This window comes from Neovison vison, chromosome 1 (genome assembly GCF_020171115.1).
Source record: "Neovison vison isolate M4711 chromosome 1, ASM_NN_V1, whole genome shotgun sequence".
NCBI lineage: Eukaryota > Metazoa > Chordata > Mammalia > Carnivora > Mustelidae > Neogale > Neogale vison.
Window position 1 is genome coordinate 173,854,435 of NC_058091.1, and position 19,008 is coordinate 173,873,442.

At 36.5% G+C, this 19,008-nt stretch overlaps 1 protein-coding gene across 1 annotated transcript in view; it reads right to left on the reverse strand.

Annotated features, from left to right (window-relative positions):
• Window positions 1–19,008, reverse strand: part of DTWD2 (DTW domain containing 2) — a 125,967-nt gene that overhangs the window by 101,903 nt on the left and 5,056 nt on the right. The window contains exon 2 of the mRNA XM_044263359.1: window positions 1,443–1,533. Within this exon, the coding sequence (XP_044119294.1) occupies window positions 1,443–1,533 (91 nt within the window). The remainder of the gene's footprint in view (window positions 1–1,442; window positions 1,534–19,008) is intronic.

Below are 19,008 nucleotides of genomic sequence, written 5' to 3' on the forward strand. Positions count from 1 at the left end.
TCATTGTTAGGGTATAAAAGCACAACAGATTTCTGTATTTTATTTTTGTATCATGCAACTTTACTGAATTCAATTATTGGTTCTTATAGTTTTTGGTAGAGGCATTAAGGTTTTATGTAATTCTATATCACCTCAAATAATGACAGTTTTATTTCTTTACTACCAATGTAGAGGCCCCTGAAAACATTAAAATTGGCACAAATTTTTAAAAACGCCTATATTTTAAATACTATCTTATGTCTGGAACCACAAAATAATAACCACTATTACACTATTTTTTTCTTTTGTTTCCCTTGCTTGAGGAGACATATTCACAAAGATGTTGCCAAACGTATACTGCAAAATGAAGAAAACATTCACCATCAAAAGTCGAGTTTTATCCAAAATTATTATGGTCCATAAACTATCATTTTTTACAACTCTGAGCTGCAGAGCATTGCAAATTTAAATACAGCAAAATAATGCTAGTGACCAAATTGTTCAATTGTTCAAATCCTGACAAAAGCATGTTGTAACACTAAAACAAACAAACAAACAAAAAACAAACAAACAAAAAAAAAACTGCTGCCCAACAAATGGAATATTCGACAATTTGCAGTAAAAGAATAAGTGTTTCATCATTTGGAAAAGGAAGAAGACAGACTGATACCTTTCAAAGCCTTGTTAAGGATTTCAAAGTAGCAAGGGCTTCAGAAATTTAAGAAAAAAATTATTTCTTCTCCAAAAGTCTGACTCAGTAGATTATATCCTGAGTTCCCAAATGCTAGAAGAATTTTAACTTCAGTTAATCTAAACCCATTCTGTATCATGCATCAAGTATTTTTATGATGATTATCATTTATGGTTATCAATGAAATCCTTCCCTCCCTTCTTTTATTACTGCAGTTAATCATGAATTACAAACACACATACACACCAGTACATGCACAATTTTCACCTATACAGGAAAGTACTAAATAAAAAATCCTCATCTACAACATATATACTTAAAATATACATATCTGCTCTACTCATTACAGGAATAAAATTTTATTTTATACATTCATTTCATAATACTAAAATACTGGCATTTCTACTTTAACAAGAAACATTAAGAAATACGTGCTATGATTAAAATTTAAAAAGCAATGATTTTCTTAGTTCTTCACTCACAAAATTTCATTTTTTCTTCACACAGAATCACTGGTGTTCTAAATTTCTATACTATTCAATTACCGTTTTTATGAAATAATACAGTTTTATGAGGTAACAGTTTTTAGGTCTCTAAAGCATATGACATGACACTATAATATATAAAAGAAACTTTTTCCCAAAGACAAAGCATTTATCATCACTTTATTTTCAGATATGTTAAAGAGCTGAAACGTATGAATATGTTCATCAGTGTGTTTCCTCTTACATACTAATATTCTATTTGAAATTATGTATTTTATAAATCTTACCTCTGCTGGATGCTGAATTATGTATAAATGAGTAGAGATGTGCAGAGGATGCAACGGTAGAAATGGACACAAACATACTTTCTGAGGCCGGCTACAGGTCAGGAAAAAGAAAAAGAAAACCTGTAAATGTTTAAAATACAGTGATAAAACAATAACCTAAAACTTGAACATAATCCTCTTCTTTATGTACAGAGATTTGCTAAAGCTGCATTCTTTTAAATAAAACACCAAGAATGAATTTAATCAATTAGACTTTAGAAATGAGAATTTGGAAAAAGATTCAAGTAAATTCTGCACCATCTATATAAATCAAAGTACCTCAAAAAGTCCTGTCTTAGTTATCATAAGTGAAGAATACTTATCATGGTCTTTTTATTCTTGAAGCAACACTTCTACTACCTGGCATTCCAAATCAAGAATAGATCCGATATCAAAGAGAAACCTAGCAACTCTTCTAAATCATCTGGTATCAGAAGGAATAAAATGATGATAAAATACAAGAATATAATTACCACCTAGAAGAGAGTTCTAATCAAACTTGCCAATTAATCAACACAAAGAGCTTACCATCATAAAAAGAAACCCTAATGGGCCACCAGATTATATTTAGCAGAAATTATATCTACAGAATGTCTTATCCATTTATTTTCCCTATTGTTACTGTTCATTTTGTTTTTGTTTTACTTACTTCTTAGTGCTTTACTATTGTTTCAGTAACACTTAATGACATTACAAAATTCAAATGGAATAAAGTATGTATTTCCATCTCAGTCCTCCAAACGAGGGGACTCTCTTCCCTAGGGGCAACCAATGACCAGTTCCTTGTGTGTCCTTCCAAATATATTACAGAAATATACATGAATCTTCTACCATTGAATCCCATATTTGATATGTTTGTAATATGAAATTCATCAAGCAGCCAGATATCATGGGGGTAAATTTTGATGACAGATCACTATTACAGGCAGACATTACATGCCATTACAACAGCACACAAATAAATGTTGTATTAAAGGATATTCCCAATAGCATACTGTTACTACTACAAAACTGACTGCTATCAATTCCTTTCTCAGTTTAGCTTATGTAGAGTTATTCCCCAAGGTAAGAAATTATTACATTAATAAACCACAGAGTGGGAGTAAATTGGTTCAACTGTATCTACCACCTCATTCTGTAAGAAACTGTCAAACCTATGTTCCTGCTAAAGAAATTATCTAAATGATATCTTAGAATAGAAATATACCATACAAGATGATCCCATCTCCCCTTTCCACCACTGAACCTAGAATAGATGGTTACCCCAAGGAAAACCAACGTGCTCCCTTCCCATTGACGTCTGAAATGATTCAGTATGATTACTCTGCCGTACAATGGATTCCCATTCAGAATGCAAGCAGATTAAGAGAGATGAAGAGCATCTTTCAGGGGTCATAAGAAGAGTAAACACAAGTAAATACAGAGAGGAGCAAAGAGTGGTTGATGGAACTATGTATACTGACAAAGAGATGAAGGGCTGCAATTAGAAAAAAAAGATAACTCACTGAGTAGAAAGATGAAGAAGACAAAGTACAAAGATTCGGATTTTGTATTTGAAACCCCATATGACTGAAATGCACAATCAGATGTCAGTAAACTTTTATTATAAAATGTAATTTAATAACAGATGAAGCCAATTTAAAATTTCAGAATTAAAATGAGTATCACCAGGGCGCCTGGCTGGCTCAGTCAGTAAAGCATGCAGCTCTTGATCTCAGAGTCATGAGTTCAAGCCTCATGTTGAGTGTAAAGATTACGTAAATAAACTTTAAAATATATATATTAAGAATGGATATTACCTTAAATGTCTGTAAGTTGTATGACAGGCTATGAAAGAATGCAAAAAAATATCAATTATCCCATGAAGGAAACATCCACATATCAGAAAAGTCAAAGAACTGCAAAATCCAGTCAAGTAAACAAGCCGTGTAGACACTGCAGATTTCTGCAGGCAGAAAACCACTAGGTAAAATAAACCCTGAAAATAACATCTTTAGTTCATCACCTATATAGTGAGTATGAAAGTCCTCAGTATGATACTTGAGATAGTGCAAAGAACTGCTCAGATTTTGGTAGCTCTGGTTTTCATGTCTGACCCAAACTGTCACTCAAAAAAGAAAAAAATAATAAATTGCAGTTACCCACAATCATAGTTTCCTTCCTGGGAACACATCTCTGAACTTTAGAAGATTTAGAATTAAGTAGTTTGGAGAGTTCCACTTCTAGGATGAAGGGAAAGTGTTTCACAGACCCAAAGTCCAGCGAAATAAGCAAAGCTGACAAAAGCATTTTAAAAAACAATCACTGAAAAATAGAAGCACCCTATGACCCACCAATCGCACTACTAGGTATTTATCCAAGGAATACAAAAAAACCTACTTCGTAGGGATACATGCACCCGCATGTTTGTAGCAGCATCATTTACAATAGCCAAATTATGAAAGCAGCCCAAGTGTCTGTGAACTGGTAAGTGCATAAAGAAGAGGTGGTATGGGGCGCCTGGGTGGCTCAGTGGGTTGGGCCGCTGCCTTCGGCTCAGGTCATGATCTCAGGGTCCTGGGATCAAGTCCCACATCGGGCTCTCTGCTCAGCAGGGAGCCTGCTTCCCTCTCTCTCTGCCTGCCTCTCTGTCTACTTGTGATCTCTCTCTCTGTCAAAATAAATAAATAAATATTAAAAAAAAAAAAGAAAAAGAAACTTTAAAAAAAAAAAAAAGAAGAGGTGGTATGAATATACAACGGAATATTACTCAGCAGTAAAAAGAATGAAATCTTGCCATTTGCAACAACATGGATGGAGCTAGAGAGTATAATGCTAAAGAAAACAGGTCAGTCAGAGAAAGAAAAATACCACATGATTTCACTATTATGTGGAATTTAAGAAACAAAATAAAGGCGGGAAAAAGAGAGAGAGAGGCAAACCAAGAAACAGACTTAACTACAGAGGACAAATGGTTGCCAGAGGGGAGTGGAGTAGGGGGAATGGGGGAAACAGGTGATGGGGATGAAGGACGACACTTATGATAAGCATGACAAGACCAGGTGATGTATGGAATTCTTGAATCACTGTATCAGACACCTGAAACTAATATAATACTCAATGTTAGTTAACTAGAATGAAAATTAAAAGTTTAAAACAAACAAAAAAAATCACTGAAAGTCTCTGGAAACTGTCCTAGGGGCATATTCGAAGGAAGAAATATTATTCAAGAAAATCTACTAAAACTTGGTATTGGTACAGTTTGTCGGCATCAGAGCCATAACCAATTTCCTACCTTGCCCGGGCTCAAGTCGACAAACTCCCCTCCAGGTGGGTGTGGCCAAGAGGACAGAGCTCCCTCTCAGCTCTTAATAAGGCTTAGACCATATGTCACAAAAAAGGCAGGCCACCAGCATTTCTCATCCCCTCCAACTCCAAGCAGAGGAGGCTATCTTCCTGGTGAGGGTGGCCCAGAGAACAGCAGTGGCCTTCCTCCACACCGCCTCCAGCTATAAAACAGAAGTTTAACCACCATGCAGGAGGCTGGCTGGGACACTGGAGATCCAAGAGTGGTCAACCTAGATTGTTCATGGGACAGAAGTTCTACACCAGAAGCAGCATGCCAGAAGCTAGTGCTCAGCTCTGTGCCCAGAACAGTAGCTAGGAGAGTTTGCCCAAGGGAGGCAGACTCTAAGAAAAGAGAGCTCTGAAGCTCTTCCCAAAGGAACCCAATTCATTTGAAACAGAGCATGAGCAAGTTCAAGTTTAAGGGTGCTCTCAAAGATAACTCTGCCCCCTTTTAAAAAAGATTTTATTTATTTATTTGCAACAGAGAGAGGGAGAAAGAGAGAAAGAGAGCACAAACAGGAGGAGTAGCTGGCAGAGCGAGAGGGAGAAGCATGCTTCCCACTGAGAAGGGAGCCCAATGTGGGGCTTATCCCAGGGCTCGATCCCTGGGATCATGACCTGACTGAAGGCAGACACCTAACCGACTGAGCTGCCCAGGCACCCCAATAATAACTCCTCCGATAATGAAGACCAGCAAGCTATATGATAAACCAGCTAGATCAGCAGAAAGAACCAAGGAAAAGAGCTAAGAGAACAGCCACCGTCAGAGCAAACCTCAAAGAGTGACCTCAAAAACCATCCCTGCCTGAATGTAATTGGATCAGATTGTTGAGAAATGTATAGCCTAGGGTACTGTATAGAAATAATAGGACAGGGGCACCTGGGCGGCTCAGTGGGTTGAGCCTCTGCCTTTGGCTCAGGTCGTGATCTCAGGGTCCTGGGATGGAGCCCTGTGTCAGGCTCTCTGCTCAGCAGGGAGCCTGCTTCCCCCTCTCTCTCTCTGCCTGCCTCTCTGCCTACTTGTGATCTCTATCAAATAAATAAATAAAATCTTTAAAAAAAAAAAAAAAGAAAGAAAGAAAGAATAGGACAATCCGCTGGTAATTAGTGGAGCCTAACAAGCAGGATGTGATACCAAAAGAAGATGTCAGCTTGAGAGAAAGATCTGGAAAACAGACCTTCAAAGAGAACCCTGCTAAAACCTTTGTGATACTGGTGATGTCTGCACGACTCAGCTAATGTAACAAAAAACCTCTGACTCAAAAGAATGAATGTCATGGTATGTGAATCATATCTTAATACAGCTGTTATTTTTAAAAATGTAAAAATGCAGTAGAAAAAGAATGTTCAACCTAATCAGTAAAAGAGAGGTGTTCTGGTACTATCGGCATTATGTTATCTGAAGGCGGCCTTCCTTTCCTACAATGGAAGCTGCAGGAGGGCAAAGACTTGGCCTTTTCAATTTTCACAGCAGTACCCAGCACAGTAAGCTATCAGTAAAGACTGCTGAATACATGAAGGAAACTTTGCATTCCCTCTTGCCTCCACCTCGGGGATGCCTTCCTCCTCCCACACAATTTCTTATCCTATACCTTCACTTTTTAACATATCAAATATTGATCTCTCCTTCATTTCTTCTCTAGTACTTGAATGACTAGTTTATATTATAAATGAAATTCAGAATCTCACATCTCCCTTTGCTGTAATTTGTGATCATTCCGGTAAGCGGTAGTACATAAGCAGCAACAATATTTACTGAAGAAAATAGTTACTTAAAAAAAAGAAAAGAGCATTTTATGTGTACACACCATAACTATGATTTAAGCTAAAACTAATTGTTTTGGCTTCTACTTTGACAGGCTCATAAAACATCGTTACCTATTTATTTTAAAGCATGTCCCCTTTATTAACCTAATTCTAATTTCAATTAGTTCAAACTAATAAAAGTATAGTTCTTTAAAACACTTCGCATTCCAATTGATCAACTTTATGTTTAGTGAGTTACTTTACAATATAAATGTGTGCTTATTTGTTACTTTAACAGCCATTTGGCTCATAATCTCCTCTTCCGCCATGGTCTCCAACACTACACTGGTGCCTCGCTGTCCAAGTGTTAAATCATCTTTACCAAACTACTAGGTAGGTAGCAGAGTACCTGTTCTCCTCCTTCTAAAACCCTTTCCAAAGAACAACAAAGTCTCCCTACAACCAAACTTAATTCCAGAAGCTTTAAATATTTTAATTGATAATGGATTAAATAATTTATAAATTCAACAAATTTTTATTCAAATGTTTACTGTACACTAACTATGTGCCAGACATTAGGCACTTGGGACAATGAAACAGACAAAAATTCCTGCCCTCATGGAGCTTATTTGTTCTGTCTGTGCCAGAAAGAATTTAGAAGTTCCTTGCTTCCCATGAACTATTACAGTTGATAGGAAAATAGAAACCAAATTAACTACACATCAAAACTGATTATTTATAATAGTAAACAGTCATTTTGAAATAAAAATCATGGGGTGCCTGGGGATCCTAGTTGGCTCAGCTGGTTAAGTGTCTGCCTTTAGCTCAGGTCATGATCTCAGGGTTCTGGGATGAACTCATCTGGGATGAGCCCCAGATGTCCCCAGTGCTGAGCAGGGAGTCTGCTTCTCCCTCTCCCTCTGCCCGTCCCTACCACTCCAGTGCTCTCTCTCACTCTCTCTCGCTCTCTCCCCCAAATAAAAAGATAAATGAAGTCTTAAAAAAATAAATAAATAAAAGAGAGAAAGAAAAAATCAAGGGGCACCTGGCTGACTCAGTCAATAAAGCATGCAACTCTTTATCTCTGGGTTATGAGTTTGAGGCCCACATTGGGTAGAGAGATTACTTTAGGTAAAATCTTAAAAAAAAATAAAATGAAAGCCAAGCTACTTCTAGAATTTATGTAGCTCTGAAGAACAAATATTAATATCTGAAGAACTATCAACTGGTCAGTTGGGTACAGGTGTAGGGAATAACAATTAAGACATGTCACTGACAAGGTCATTCATTATCTTGCTATGTGATCTTGAGCACATCACAGGTTTTCATGTAGGTTCTGGGGAGTAACTCCTGATTTGGAGGCAAAGGTTATAAAAATATAATCATTGAAGCCTAGTAGTTTTCAGCTAATTTATAATAGAACGACCTAAGTAGGAGTTGAGATTTTTCTCCCTTCTATCTTTGCAATGCTTTGTAAGAGTAGAAAAGAGAAAAATTTACAATGCATTGCAAATGTATTATAAATACTGTTTTCCATCATTGGGATTTATCTTCTTTGAAATCTATACACCGCCCCAAAAAAAATAAATAAATAAAATCTATGCAACCCAATTAAGGTTAATTACATTCTTAAAATATAAATGGAATTTTCAAATAATTTCCCTGAGAAAATGTAATCAAATAACCTTTTTCTTCTTTTCTTGTTAAGGATGTAGGAATAAATATGCAGGCTTTCTGTCAGACTAAGACTTACTGGCTTCCTCGGTGAATGCTGTAATACGAGGGTAATCTGTCACTCTGGGCATGCTATCTCTGACAGGCTGTAGGCAAATAAAATTATATATGATAGAAGTAGAGATGCTAGGACTTACAAAAAACATCTTCCAGAAGTTTAATTAAATTCTTATATTCACTGAAAGCTATTTTTCTCATAGTACTGATTTTAATCAAGAAAATCTCACACAGCCAAACTTTAAAAATTAGTGAGTAGGTTTACAAGAATTACTATTTTTAAAAGATTTCTTTCATCCACTATACAAAGGCAAATGTAGAACCCAGAAAAATAGTGTACCTCAAATTTCCTAGTACTCAACAAAATTTTTATAGTCCCAATGGAGTGAAAAAGCAAAGAACAAAGAATTTCGTAGCTTTTCAATAGATTAGTTGAATAGATACACTGCATTACACAAAAAAGTGCCAACTTTCTAATTTTAAAATAAGCTTTGAAAAACTAAATACCACAGTGCCCTCTACTGTCACTTTAAAAAACTTAATCTACAAAATGAGCCAGTTTTCAAATTTCTTAAACTATATTCAATATAACCAATGAAAGAAGAAACAGCTCTTCATTATTAATATAATTATACTGAAAAGAAATTTAAAAATAAATAAGAATTTTAAAATATATATATTATAATTAGATTTTTATATAATAAATACAATGTTAAATAAATTTTCACGTCCTAAAGGGAATAAAAGAAGGTAACATCTACCATGTCTGACTACTTCAAGTATATAAAAAAATATACTCTCATGTCCACCAGGGTCGCTTTTATCACTACCTTGTTTTATAACTTCTAAGAGTAGAGGAAGGCTAAGCTTAGAAAGAAAAGAGAATCACTGTTAGAAGAGAGAAAGTAAATAAATGAAACAAGATGGGATCGGGAGGGAGACAAACCATAAGAGACTCAATCTCACAAAACAAACTGAGGGTTGGGGGGCAGGGAGAGGGTGGTGGGGTTATGGACATTGGGGAGGGGATGTGCTATGGTGAGTGCTGTGAAGTGTGTAACCCTGGCAATTCCCAGACCTGTACCCCTGGGGCTAATAATACATTATATGTTAATAAAAAAAAATTTTTTTTAAAGAGAGAGAGAGAGAAAGTAACTCTGTAAAAGAATCTCTTTAGATGAGACCTTCCAGAAACCTGTGCCCCAGAGGGAATGTCTACAGCAGTGATTTCCAAAGTGGATTAAATAAAACGATCCAATGGGTCATTACCATTTTTACTTTGAATTAAGCATTACTAATATTTATTATATGGAATAACGCTTCCTCCTTGGGCTGATATGTCATATGGTAATATGTTAGGATACATGATATCCTGATAGAAAAAGAGCCCTTCCTCTTAACATGAAGTGTTAACAGTGACACCCACAAATTCTTGAGCAAGGAATCCATTTCTTTGTTGTTATCTTCAAATTCTTTCATCAATGTTTTATAGTCTTCAGAGTACAGGTCTTTCACCCCCCCCCTTAGTTAAGTTTATTCCTAAGTTTACTTAGGCATTTTATTATCTTTGGTGCTATTGTAAGTGGGATTGTTTTCTTAATTTCTCTTTCTGCCGCTTTATTATTAGTAATAGAAATTCAACATTTCTGCACATTGATTTTATATCCTAGACTTTACTGAATTCATTTATCAGTTCTAGAGGTTTTTGGTGAAGTGTTTGGGGTTTTCTACATATAATATCATGTCATCTGCAAAGAGTGAAAGTTTTACTTCTTCCTCACAAATGCGTATGCCTTTAATTTCTTTCTCCTGTCTGACTGTTGTAGCTAGGACGTCCAGTACTTGCTGAGTAACAGTGGTAAAAATGCACATCCTTGACCTGTTCCTCACCTCAGGGGAAAAGCTCTCAGTCTTTCCCCACTGAGTATGTTAGCTGTGGGTTTTTTATATAAGGCCTTTGTTAGTTATGTTCCTTCTCAACCTACTTTGTTGAGGGGTTTTATCATGAATGGATGTTGTACGTTGTCACATGCTTTGTCCTCATTTAATAACATGATCATATGATTTTTATCCTTTCTTTTATTGATGTGCTGTATCACATTGCTTGATTTCCAAATACTGAGCCACACTGGAACAACCTGGAAATACTTCCCACTTGATTGTGGGTTCTTTTCAAAGAAGCAGCTCCTGGTTTCATTGATCTGTTCTACTGTTTTGTTAGTTTACAACTAAGTAACTTAAAAAAACAGTATAAAGATTAGCTGAACTGTGGATTCACATCTTATTAACAATGAACTTCACCAAACACATGCCTTATGCCTCAACCTAATGGATAATAGTAGCATGACTTCATCACAGTAAGCGAAACATTTTTTTTTTAAAGATTTTATTATTTATTTATTTGACAGAGAGAAATCACAAGTAGATAGAGAGGCAGGCAGAGAGAGAGAGAGGGAAGCAGGCTCCCCACTGAGCAGAGAGCCCGATGCGGGACTCGATCCCAAGACCCTGAGATCATGACCTGAGCTGAAGGCAGCGGCTTAATCCACTGAGCCACCCAGGCGCCCCTAAGCGAAACATTTTTACGTGGTTTAATTCATGATTTCCTCTTTCTTTTTAAAATCTTTTTCTGTGTGTGTGTTTTATGTGGCACCCCATACATTATTATATAATAAGTACAAATATACGTGGATAAATATGTCTGGCTATTAGAATTTCATCCTAAATTTTTTAACTAACTGTGGTATATAATCAAACTAATTCAGGAATCAATGGCCAAGAAAGTAGCTTGTTCCAATGATAGGAACTATAATCAAAAATTTTTTTAGTGAATTTCATTACAATTAAAGAAGGCTTAAGAGGAGCCAGACGTCAGGACAACAAAGCCTTATACTCAGAGAAATGACTATATACATCAGCTATATAAAGCCCCTACTAAAATTGCAATGGCAAAATGACAGGTCAACTAAGACTGAGAATCTAAAGTAATCATAAAGTAATCATCTATATTCAATTGTCCTATTATTTACTTTCCACTTTCTCCTGTCCTACAGAAATATAAATTGTTACCAAAAAAATAGCAAAACATCTTTCTTAGTAGCAAATTAAGTCACTCTTTCCTCTGCAAACTTTTGTTTTATACTTTCATAATCTGTCTTAAATATTAGTTAGATAAATTTGCTCTCACACTCAGTTCACTAGAAATTTTAGAGGAAACAATCTCTCAATCATTTCCTATGGCCCAAGCTATGCATTTATTGGAAATTGGGTATTGAATGAATAATAACTGAATGAACAAAGAATATCCACATGATTTATCAAAGTAAGCCTCAAAGTCTGTGTGTACCAGAATCCTGTTTCTTATCCACTAACAAAGAAAAGAGAATTGCATGAATGTCCATCCTGACAAGCAAGGAATCAAACACTTAAAGTGGTCCCAAGGACCAGCTATCCTCATTAGAGAAAATTTTATAAAGCATAGCATAGACTTAAAAGCCCATTTTACTAGGAAACATTTTCATTTTGTTTATTCTTTCCTCTCCTTTCCATTCCTAAAAACTATATTTTAAAATACAGATTTTTATGTAGCTGATTCAATAAGGAAGTATTCCTCAAAATTTTATACAAATAAAAATTTTGTATAAATTCTCAAGAGACCTGAGAATTTTTTTTAAAGATTTTATTTATTTATTTGAGAGAGAGAAACAGAAAAAAAGAGAAAACAGTGGGGAGCAGCAGAGGGAGAGAGAGAAGCAGGCTCCCCACCAAACAGGGAGCCCAATGCAGAGCTCGATCCCAGGACCCTGGGATCATGACCTGAGCCGAAGGCAGAGCCACCCAGGCGCCCCAGAGAATTTTCTTTGATATAAAAGAGAAAATATCAGGTTTAACTTAAATATTTACTTAAATACTTAATACTTAAATATTTAAGAGAATATAATGATGTTATGGAATAGCAACTGATTTTGATGTAGTTCAAAAAGTGTTTGTCATCAATGTAACATTTATCTGTAGCTGGAAAATGAATACTTTTGAAAGCCCCAGGATGACAAAATCTCCATCATGAGGCAATTTATTAATGATGACCTACAGCACAATACATGTAAAATTATTTACTTCCCCTTAATCTCTGAATCTAAAAAAACTACTCTAACCTGGAAAAAGTTAACTAACAGCAAAAGAGACCAATTTCATAAATAATAATGGTTACTTCATGGAGGAGGAAAAGAAAGAGAGAAAAGAGGGAAATAGGGAAAAGGGGGAAGGAGAAGAGAGATGAGGAGAAAGGAAGAAAAAGAAATAAGAGAACAAATGGGAAAAGTAGAGAGGAAGAATTATTTCTTAAAGATTTGTAATTTGAAAAAAAAATAAAAAATAAAAAAAATTAAAAAATTAAAAAAGATTTGTAATTTGAGAGAGAGCGCAAGAGCACACGCACGTAAGTAAGGGGTGGGTGGGCCAGGAGTGGGGAATCTCAAGCAGACTCCTCCAAGCTGAGCACAGAGCACAACCTAGGGCTCAATCTCAGGACCCTGACATTATGACCTGAGCTGAAATCCAACAGAACCACCCTGGCACCCGCTAAGGAGGAAGAATTTGTAGTTAATTGCACACGTTGAAGTTAACAAGCACTATGCTAAATACCTTCATTCAGTCTCAAAAACCTGTCAGAGATTCGTGGTATTGTTCTAATTTAGAGGTGGAGAAAGCAAGGCTTAGGAAGGTTAAGTAGCTTTCTTAAGAAAACAGAGTTAAGAAAACAGAGTTCTAATTCCAAAATGCATACTCTTCAAGCAATCCATTTTTGTGGATCCCATATAAGCATTTAATGACCATTGAAAAGTTATACTACATAATTCGACCTAGCTTCCCTAGCCCCAGAAGGCCTAGCACTAGCATTAAGACACTTGGTGATAAACAAATAAACCTAAGAGTCTGAAAGAGATGACCAAGAAGCAAAAGGTAAAAACCAAAACATTTTTTTTTTAATTCTCCAGTCCAAAATGTCTACAGTAATTAAGGATATATGGTTAGACACAAGGAGCAGGAAAAGGCCAAGCCACAAGAAGCTAGTAGAACCATGGAGAAACAGAATTAAGTCAAAAGAACAAACAATTCAAACTTTAAAGACAGGCAAGATGGTATTTGAGCTGGACCCTGAAACAGGGTAGCATCTCAGATAGCAGGCATGAGGGAAGAACATTTAATACAAAGGGAATAACAGAACAAAGGCATAAAGCAGAACATAAAAAGCACCTGTTTTAAGGGGACTAGTTCCAGGTAGCTGGAGAAGAGGGTATGGGATGGGTATAGTGGAGGAAGAGATACACCGGGCTTTGGAAACCACACTGGAGCCGGGACTCCGTTCTCTACCTGAAATACGAGCATGGAAGGTCTCCAGGAAAGGAATATCAGGAGCACACCCAGATGTTAGAAATCGAATGACCTCTGTTGAAAAGAAGTTAGAAAACAATTTGGAAATTCCTCAGAATGGTAAACAGAGAACTACCATATGACCCAGAAATTCCACTCTTAGGAATATATACCCCCAAAAATTAAAAACAGTAACTAGAACAGATACTGGTATAGCAATGTTCATAGCAGTACTATTCACAAGTGTCGATCAACAAGAGAGTGGGTAATAGAGAAGCAAAGAAAATGAATAATGGATAAACAAAAGTGATATACACATACAATTCAGCCATAGAAAGGAAAGAAATTTTGATAGGCTACAATATGGATGGAACTTGAAAACATTATTCTAAGTAAAATGTTAGAAACAGAAGGATAAATATTATATGTTATATGAAGGATCTGAAATAAGCAAAGTCATAAAAATAGAGATTAGAAGAGAAGTTACCAGAGGCTGCAGAGGATGGGAGATGGGAAGTGGTTATTTAGTGGGTACACAGTTAATGCCAAAGATGATGAAAGAGTCTGGTGGATAGACAGCAGTGATGGTTATACAACATTGTGAATATATGTCATGACTCTGAGTTATACAGTTAAAAACCATTAAAATTTTAAAATATTATGTCTATATTAGTACAAGTATTTTTTAAAAAGGAAAGAAAGAAAGAGCAGCCTGCCAAGTAACGTGTCTACATAGACAACAGGTCAGAATTCCTTCCACAGGATAATCCCTCTTAACCTTTGCAAAGTCCTGAGACTCATTTTCTATCTTTTTATTTTTTCTCCCCTGAGTAACTCTAGAAGACTTGTTACTTCACTTCACTGCTGCCTTTTTCCCCACAGCCTTCTCATAAGGCTTCCAGTAGAGAAAACCAGAAGACAAGCAAACAAACAAAAAAAATGGGCAGAAGATATGAACAGACACTTTTCCAATCAAGAAATACAAATGGCTATCAGACACATGAAAAAATGCTCATCATCATTAGCCCTCAGGGAGATTCAAATTAAAACCACATTGAGATATCACCTTACACCAGTTAGAATGGCCAAAATTAACAAAACAGGAACCAACATGTGTTGGAGAGGATGTGGAGAAAGGGGAACCCTCTTACACTGTTGGTGGGAATGCAAGTTGGTGCAGCCTCTTTGGAGAACAGTGTGGAGATTCCTCAAGAAATTAAAAATAGAGCTTCCCTACGACCCTGCAATTGCACTCCTGGGTATTTACCCCAAAGATACAGATGTCGTGAAAAGAAGGGCCATCTGTACCCCAATGTTTATAGCAGCAATGGCCACAGTCGCCAAACTATGGAAAGAACCAAGATGCCCTTCAATGGATGAATGGATAAGGAAGATGTGGTCCATATACACTATGGAGTATTATGCCTCCATCAGAAAGGACGAATATCCAACTTTTGTAGCAACATGGACGGGACTGGAAGAGATTATGCTGAGTGAAATCAGTCAAGCAGAGAGAGTCAATATTATCATATGGTTTCACTCATTTGTGGAGCATAACCAATAGCATGGAGGACAAGGGGCGTTAGAGAGTAGTAGGGAATTTGGGTAAATTGGAAGGGGAGGTGAACCATGAGAGACTATGGACTCTGAAAAACAGTCTGAGGGGTTTGAAGTGGCGGGGGGGTGGGAGGTTGGGGTACCAGGTGGTGGGTATTATAGAGGGCACAGCTTGCATGGAGCACTGGGTGTGGTGAAAAAATAATGAATACTGTTTTTCTGAAAATAAATAAATTGGGAAAAAAAAAAAAAACTCAACAGGGGAAAACAAAATAAATTCCTATCAGTAACATCTCCAAATTTGTCTTTGTGACTGAAAAATGAGGACTTCCCTACAGAAGTAAGAAGCTGACCTTAGCCAGGTTAAGGATTCAAGAAATAAAAGCTCAACCTTAAAAACGACAGGAATTAAAAAGCCCTCATCCCAAAATAACTAACAATAGCCAAGAAAAAGGGAAAAGAACAGAATCTATGGATTCGAAATCCACAAAGAAACACCTCCCTGGAAGTATTTTTATATGTAGCAGGAAAACAAGGGTAGTCATACTGTTCACTTCAATACAATCCTTTATTATGTGGTATAGTAACAGAAGTATGGAAGCTAATGCAGTCTGCCTCATACTAGTCCCCTCACCTTGAGAGTCTATAAAAAGGAATGACTATTTAAATCACAAAGTTGTCTCTCATGTACTAAATAAAAATGCACACGTAAAAGCACTTTGTAACCTGTGGGCCCTTTTTAAATAATACCAAATTTTAGACAAGACTATTTCTGAATATTTTCTCTCTATATATAAGCATGAACAGAACAATGAATTATTAATTTGGGGCAAATGTACTTTAAAAATTAATGTGCTTTGATGTTCTTTGAAGAAAACTTCTATCCATCAGAGGGTAATGATATAATTCTTATTTTTCTTTCTTGGGGAAAATAAATCAAACATTTAGAAAGCTCTAATGTGCTTTTTTAAAATTGGTCACTCCTCTTTGGAGACTTAATTAAGATTAAGAAAAAAAAATCCCTCTTGACATATATCATCTTTGTTCAACTTTGAACATAAGATTAGCCAGCACAGTAATTTGTAAATCAGTTAGCTTTCCACATATATTACAAATGAATGACTTCAAAGAATAAACATATTTTCTATACCAACAGGAAAGAACAAATTAACTTAATACTTTTCTCTTGGGAACATGATACTTTTGATGCAAACAAAGAATTAAATTTTCAAATTATCTACCTTTTTACTCTAAAAATCATCATGAAGAATCTAGTTGATTTTAAATTTACCAAAGTAGTCTGTTTTCTAAACCTAAGGGTTGATACCAATTCAACATTTTTAATATATTCTTTTTTTTAAAAGATTTTATTTATTAGAGAGAGAGCATGAGATGGGAGAGGTCAGAGGGAGAAATAGACTCCTCACTGAGCAGGGAGCCCAATGTGGGACTTGGTCCTGGGACCCCAAGATCATGACCTGAGCCAAAGGAAGTTTGTTAACCAACAGAGCCACGCAGGCGCCCTTAATATATTCTAAACTAACTGCCTTGGGAATCACCATTTTTCACTTGTACCTACCATACTTGTAGGCTGATTTACCCTGCTGTTTAAGCAGACCAGCCATAATGCTGTACATGAGACCTAGAATGAAAAAGCAGTGGAGGTCACAGCTAGGAGCTGTGGTGCCCTGAACAGATCACACCCAACCCAACGTCATGATCAGTGCTCAGCTCAACCAGCTACTGCTCCAAAAGGTGGTCCCTGACCTGCTAGGTCTTCCTATCCTGACAAAAGCCAGAAATCTGCATTTTTTTAAAATAAAACATCTGGACTTTTACCTGTTAGAACTAATTTAAAAACACAAAATAATACTTCAAAACAAACATCTGTTGGCTGCCGATGTGTGGCTCTTGCATTCTTCTTAAACACCTGTAGTTTCCCACCTTCCCTCTCTCCTGATTTTATCCCCACCAGTTGTTTCTCCAGAATATGCAAACCTAAAGAATAAAGAAAGGTTAAGCCACGGAACAAAGGAGCTAGATGTTGTTAAAAGATAGAAACCTAGAACACTTCAAATTTTCTAAGAGACTAGATCTTAAATCTTCTCACAAGAAAAAAAGATAGAATAATTACGCATTCCAAGCTGCCAGTGTTAATTGTAGTACATTTTCTAAATGTATTAAATCCACACATTGTATAGCTTAAACTTACACAATGTTATATGTAAATTACATCTCTCTCTCTCTCTCTCTTTTTTTTTTTTTTTTAAAAGAAAAGGAGCTAGAGAATACTAAAGCTTGGGCATCTTGTTACTAAGCGTGAAGTAAACATAGTTCAGCTTTAAAAATATGGAAATCAGGACACCTGGCTAACTCGGTCAGTACGGCATGGGACTCCCGATCTCAGGGTTGCGAAGTTCAAGTCCCACGCTGCATGTGGAGCCTACTTTAAAAATTAATTAATTAATTAATTAATTAAAAGTAGGAAAATTGGAGCTCCTTTTGCAGCCGGGATGACCCCACTTCCACTGGTGACTACATCTACTCTGCCATCAAAATCATAAGGCTTCTTGGGACGCCTGGGTGGCTCAGTGGGTTAGCCTGCTGCCTTCAGCTCAGGTCATGATCTCAGGGTCCTGGGATCGAGTCCCGCATCGGGCTCTCTGCTCGGCAGGGAGCCTGCTTCCCTTCCTCTCTCTCTCTGCCTGCCTCTCCATCTACTTGTGATTTCTCTCTGTCAAATAAATAAATAAAATCTTTAAAAAAAAAATCATAAGGCTTCTTCAGCAAACACAGAGCCAGGTCAAGTGCCTGCTGAGCTCAGGAGCCAGGTGGACTGGAGCTGGAGAAACTCGGCTACTTACTTGCTACCTCTACCTCCTCATCTTTTATTTTCTTGTTTTAATGAAGAATAATTAACATACAGTGTTATACTGGTTTCAGGTGTGCAACATGATCCAGCAATTCTTATACATGACTCTCTGCTCACTACCATGAAGTGTAATCACCACCTGTCACCATGGAACATTGTCATAATATTATTGACTGTATTTTCTATGCTGTACTTTTCAACCCTATGACTTATTCTTTTTATTTATTTTTTTTAAGATTTTATTTATTTATTTGACAGAGAGAGATCACAAGTAGATGGAGAGGCAGGCAGAGAGAGAGAGAGAGAGAGAGAAGCAGGCTCCCTGCTGAGCAGAGAGCCCGAAGTGGGACTCGATCCCAGGACCCTGAGACCATGACCTGAGCCTAAGGCAGCGGCTTTAACCCACTGAGCCACCCAGGCGCCCGACTTATTCATTTTAGAACTGGAAGTTTGTACTTCTTAATCCCCTTCACCTATTTCACCCATACCCCACCCCCCGCAACTGCCAGTTTGTTCTCTGTAACCAAGAGTATGTTTTTTGGTTTGTCTCTTTGTCCACCTATTTCTTAAATATCACATAGGAGTGACATCATGTGGTATTTGTCTGATTTATTTCACTTCACATTATATCCTCTAGGTCCATGCATGTAGTTGCAAATGGCAAGATCTCACACTTTTTTTGGTCAAATAATATTCTATTTTATATATATATAAACACATCCTCTGTCCATTTATCTATAGATAGACCCTTGGATTGTTTCCATAACTTGGCTATTGGAAATAATGTTGCAACAGACACAGCGGTGCTTATATATTTTCAGATTAGTGTTTTCATTTCCTTTGGGTAAAAATTCAGTAGTGGAATTACTGGATCACATGGTATTTCTATTTTTAATTTTTTGAGGCACTTCCATACTGTTT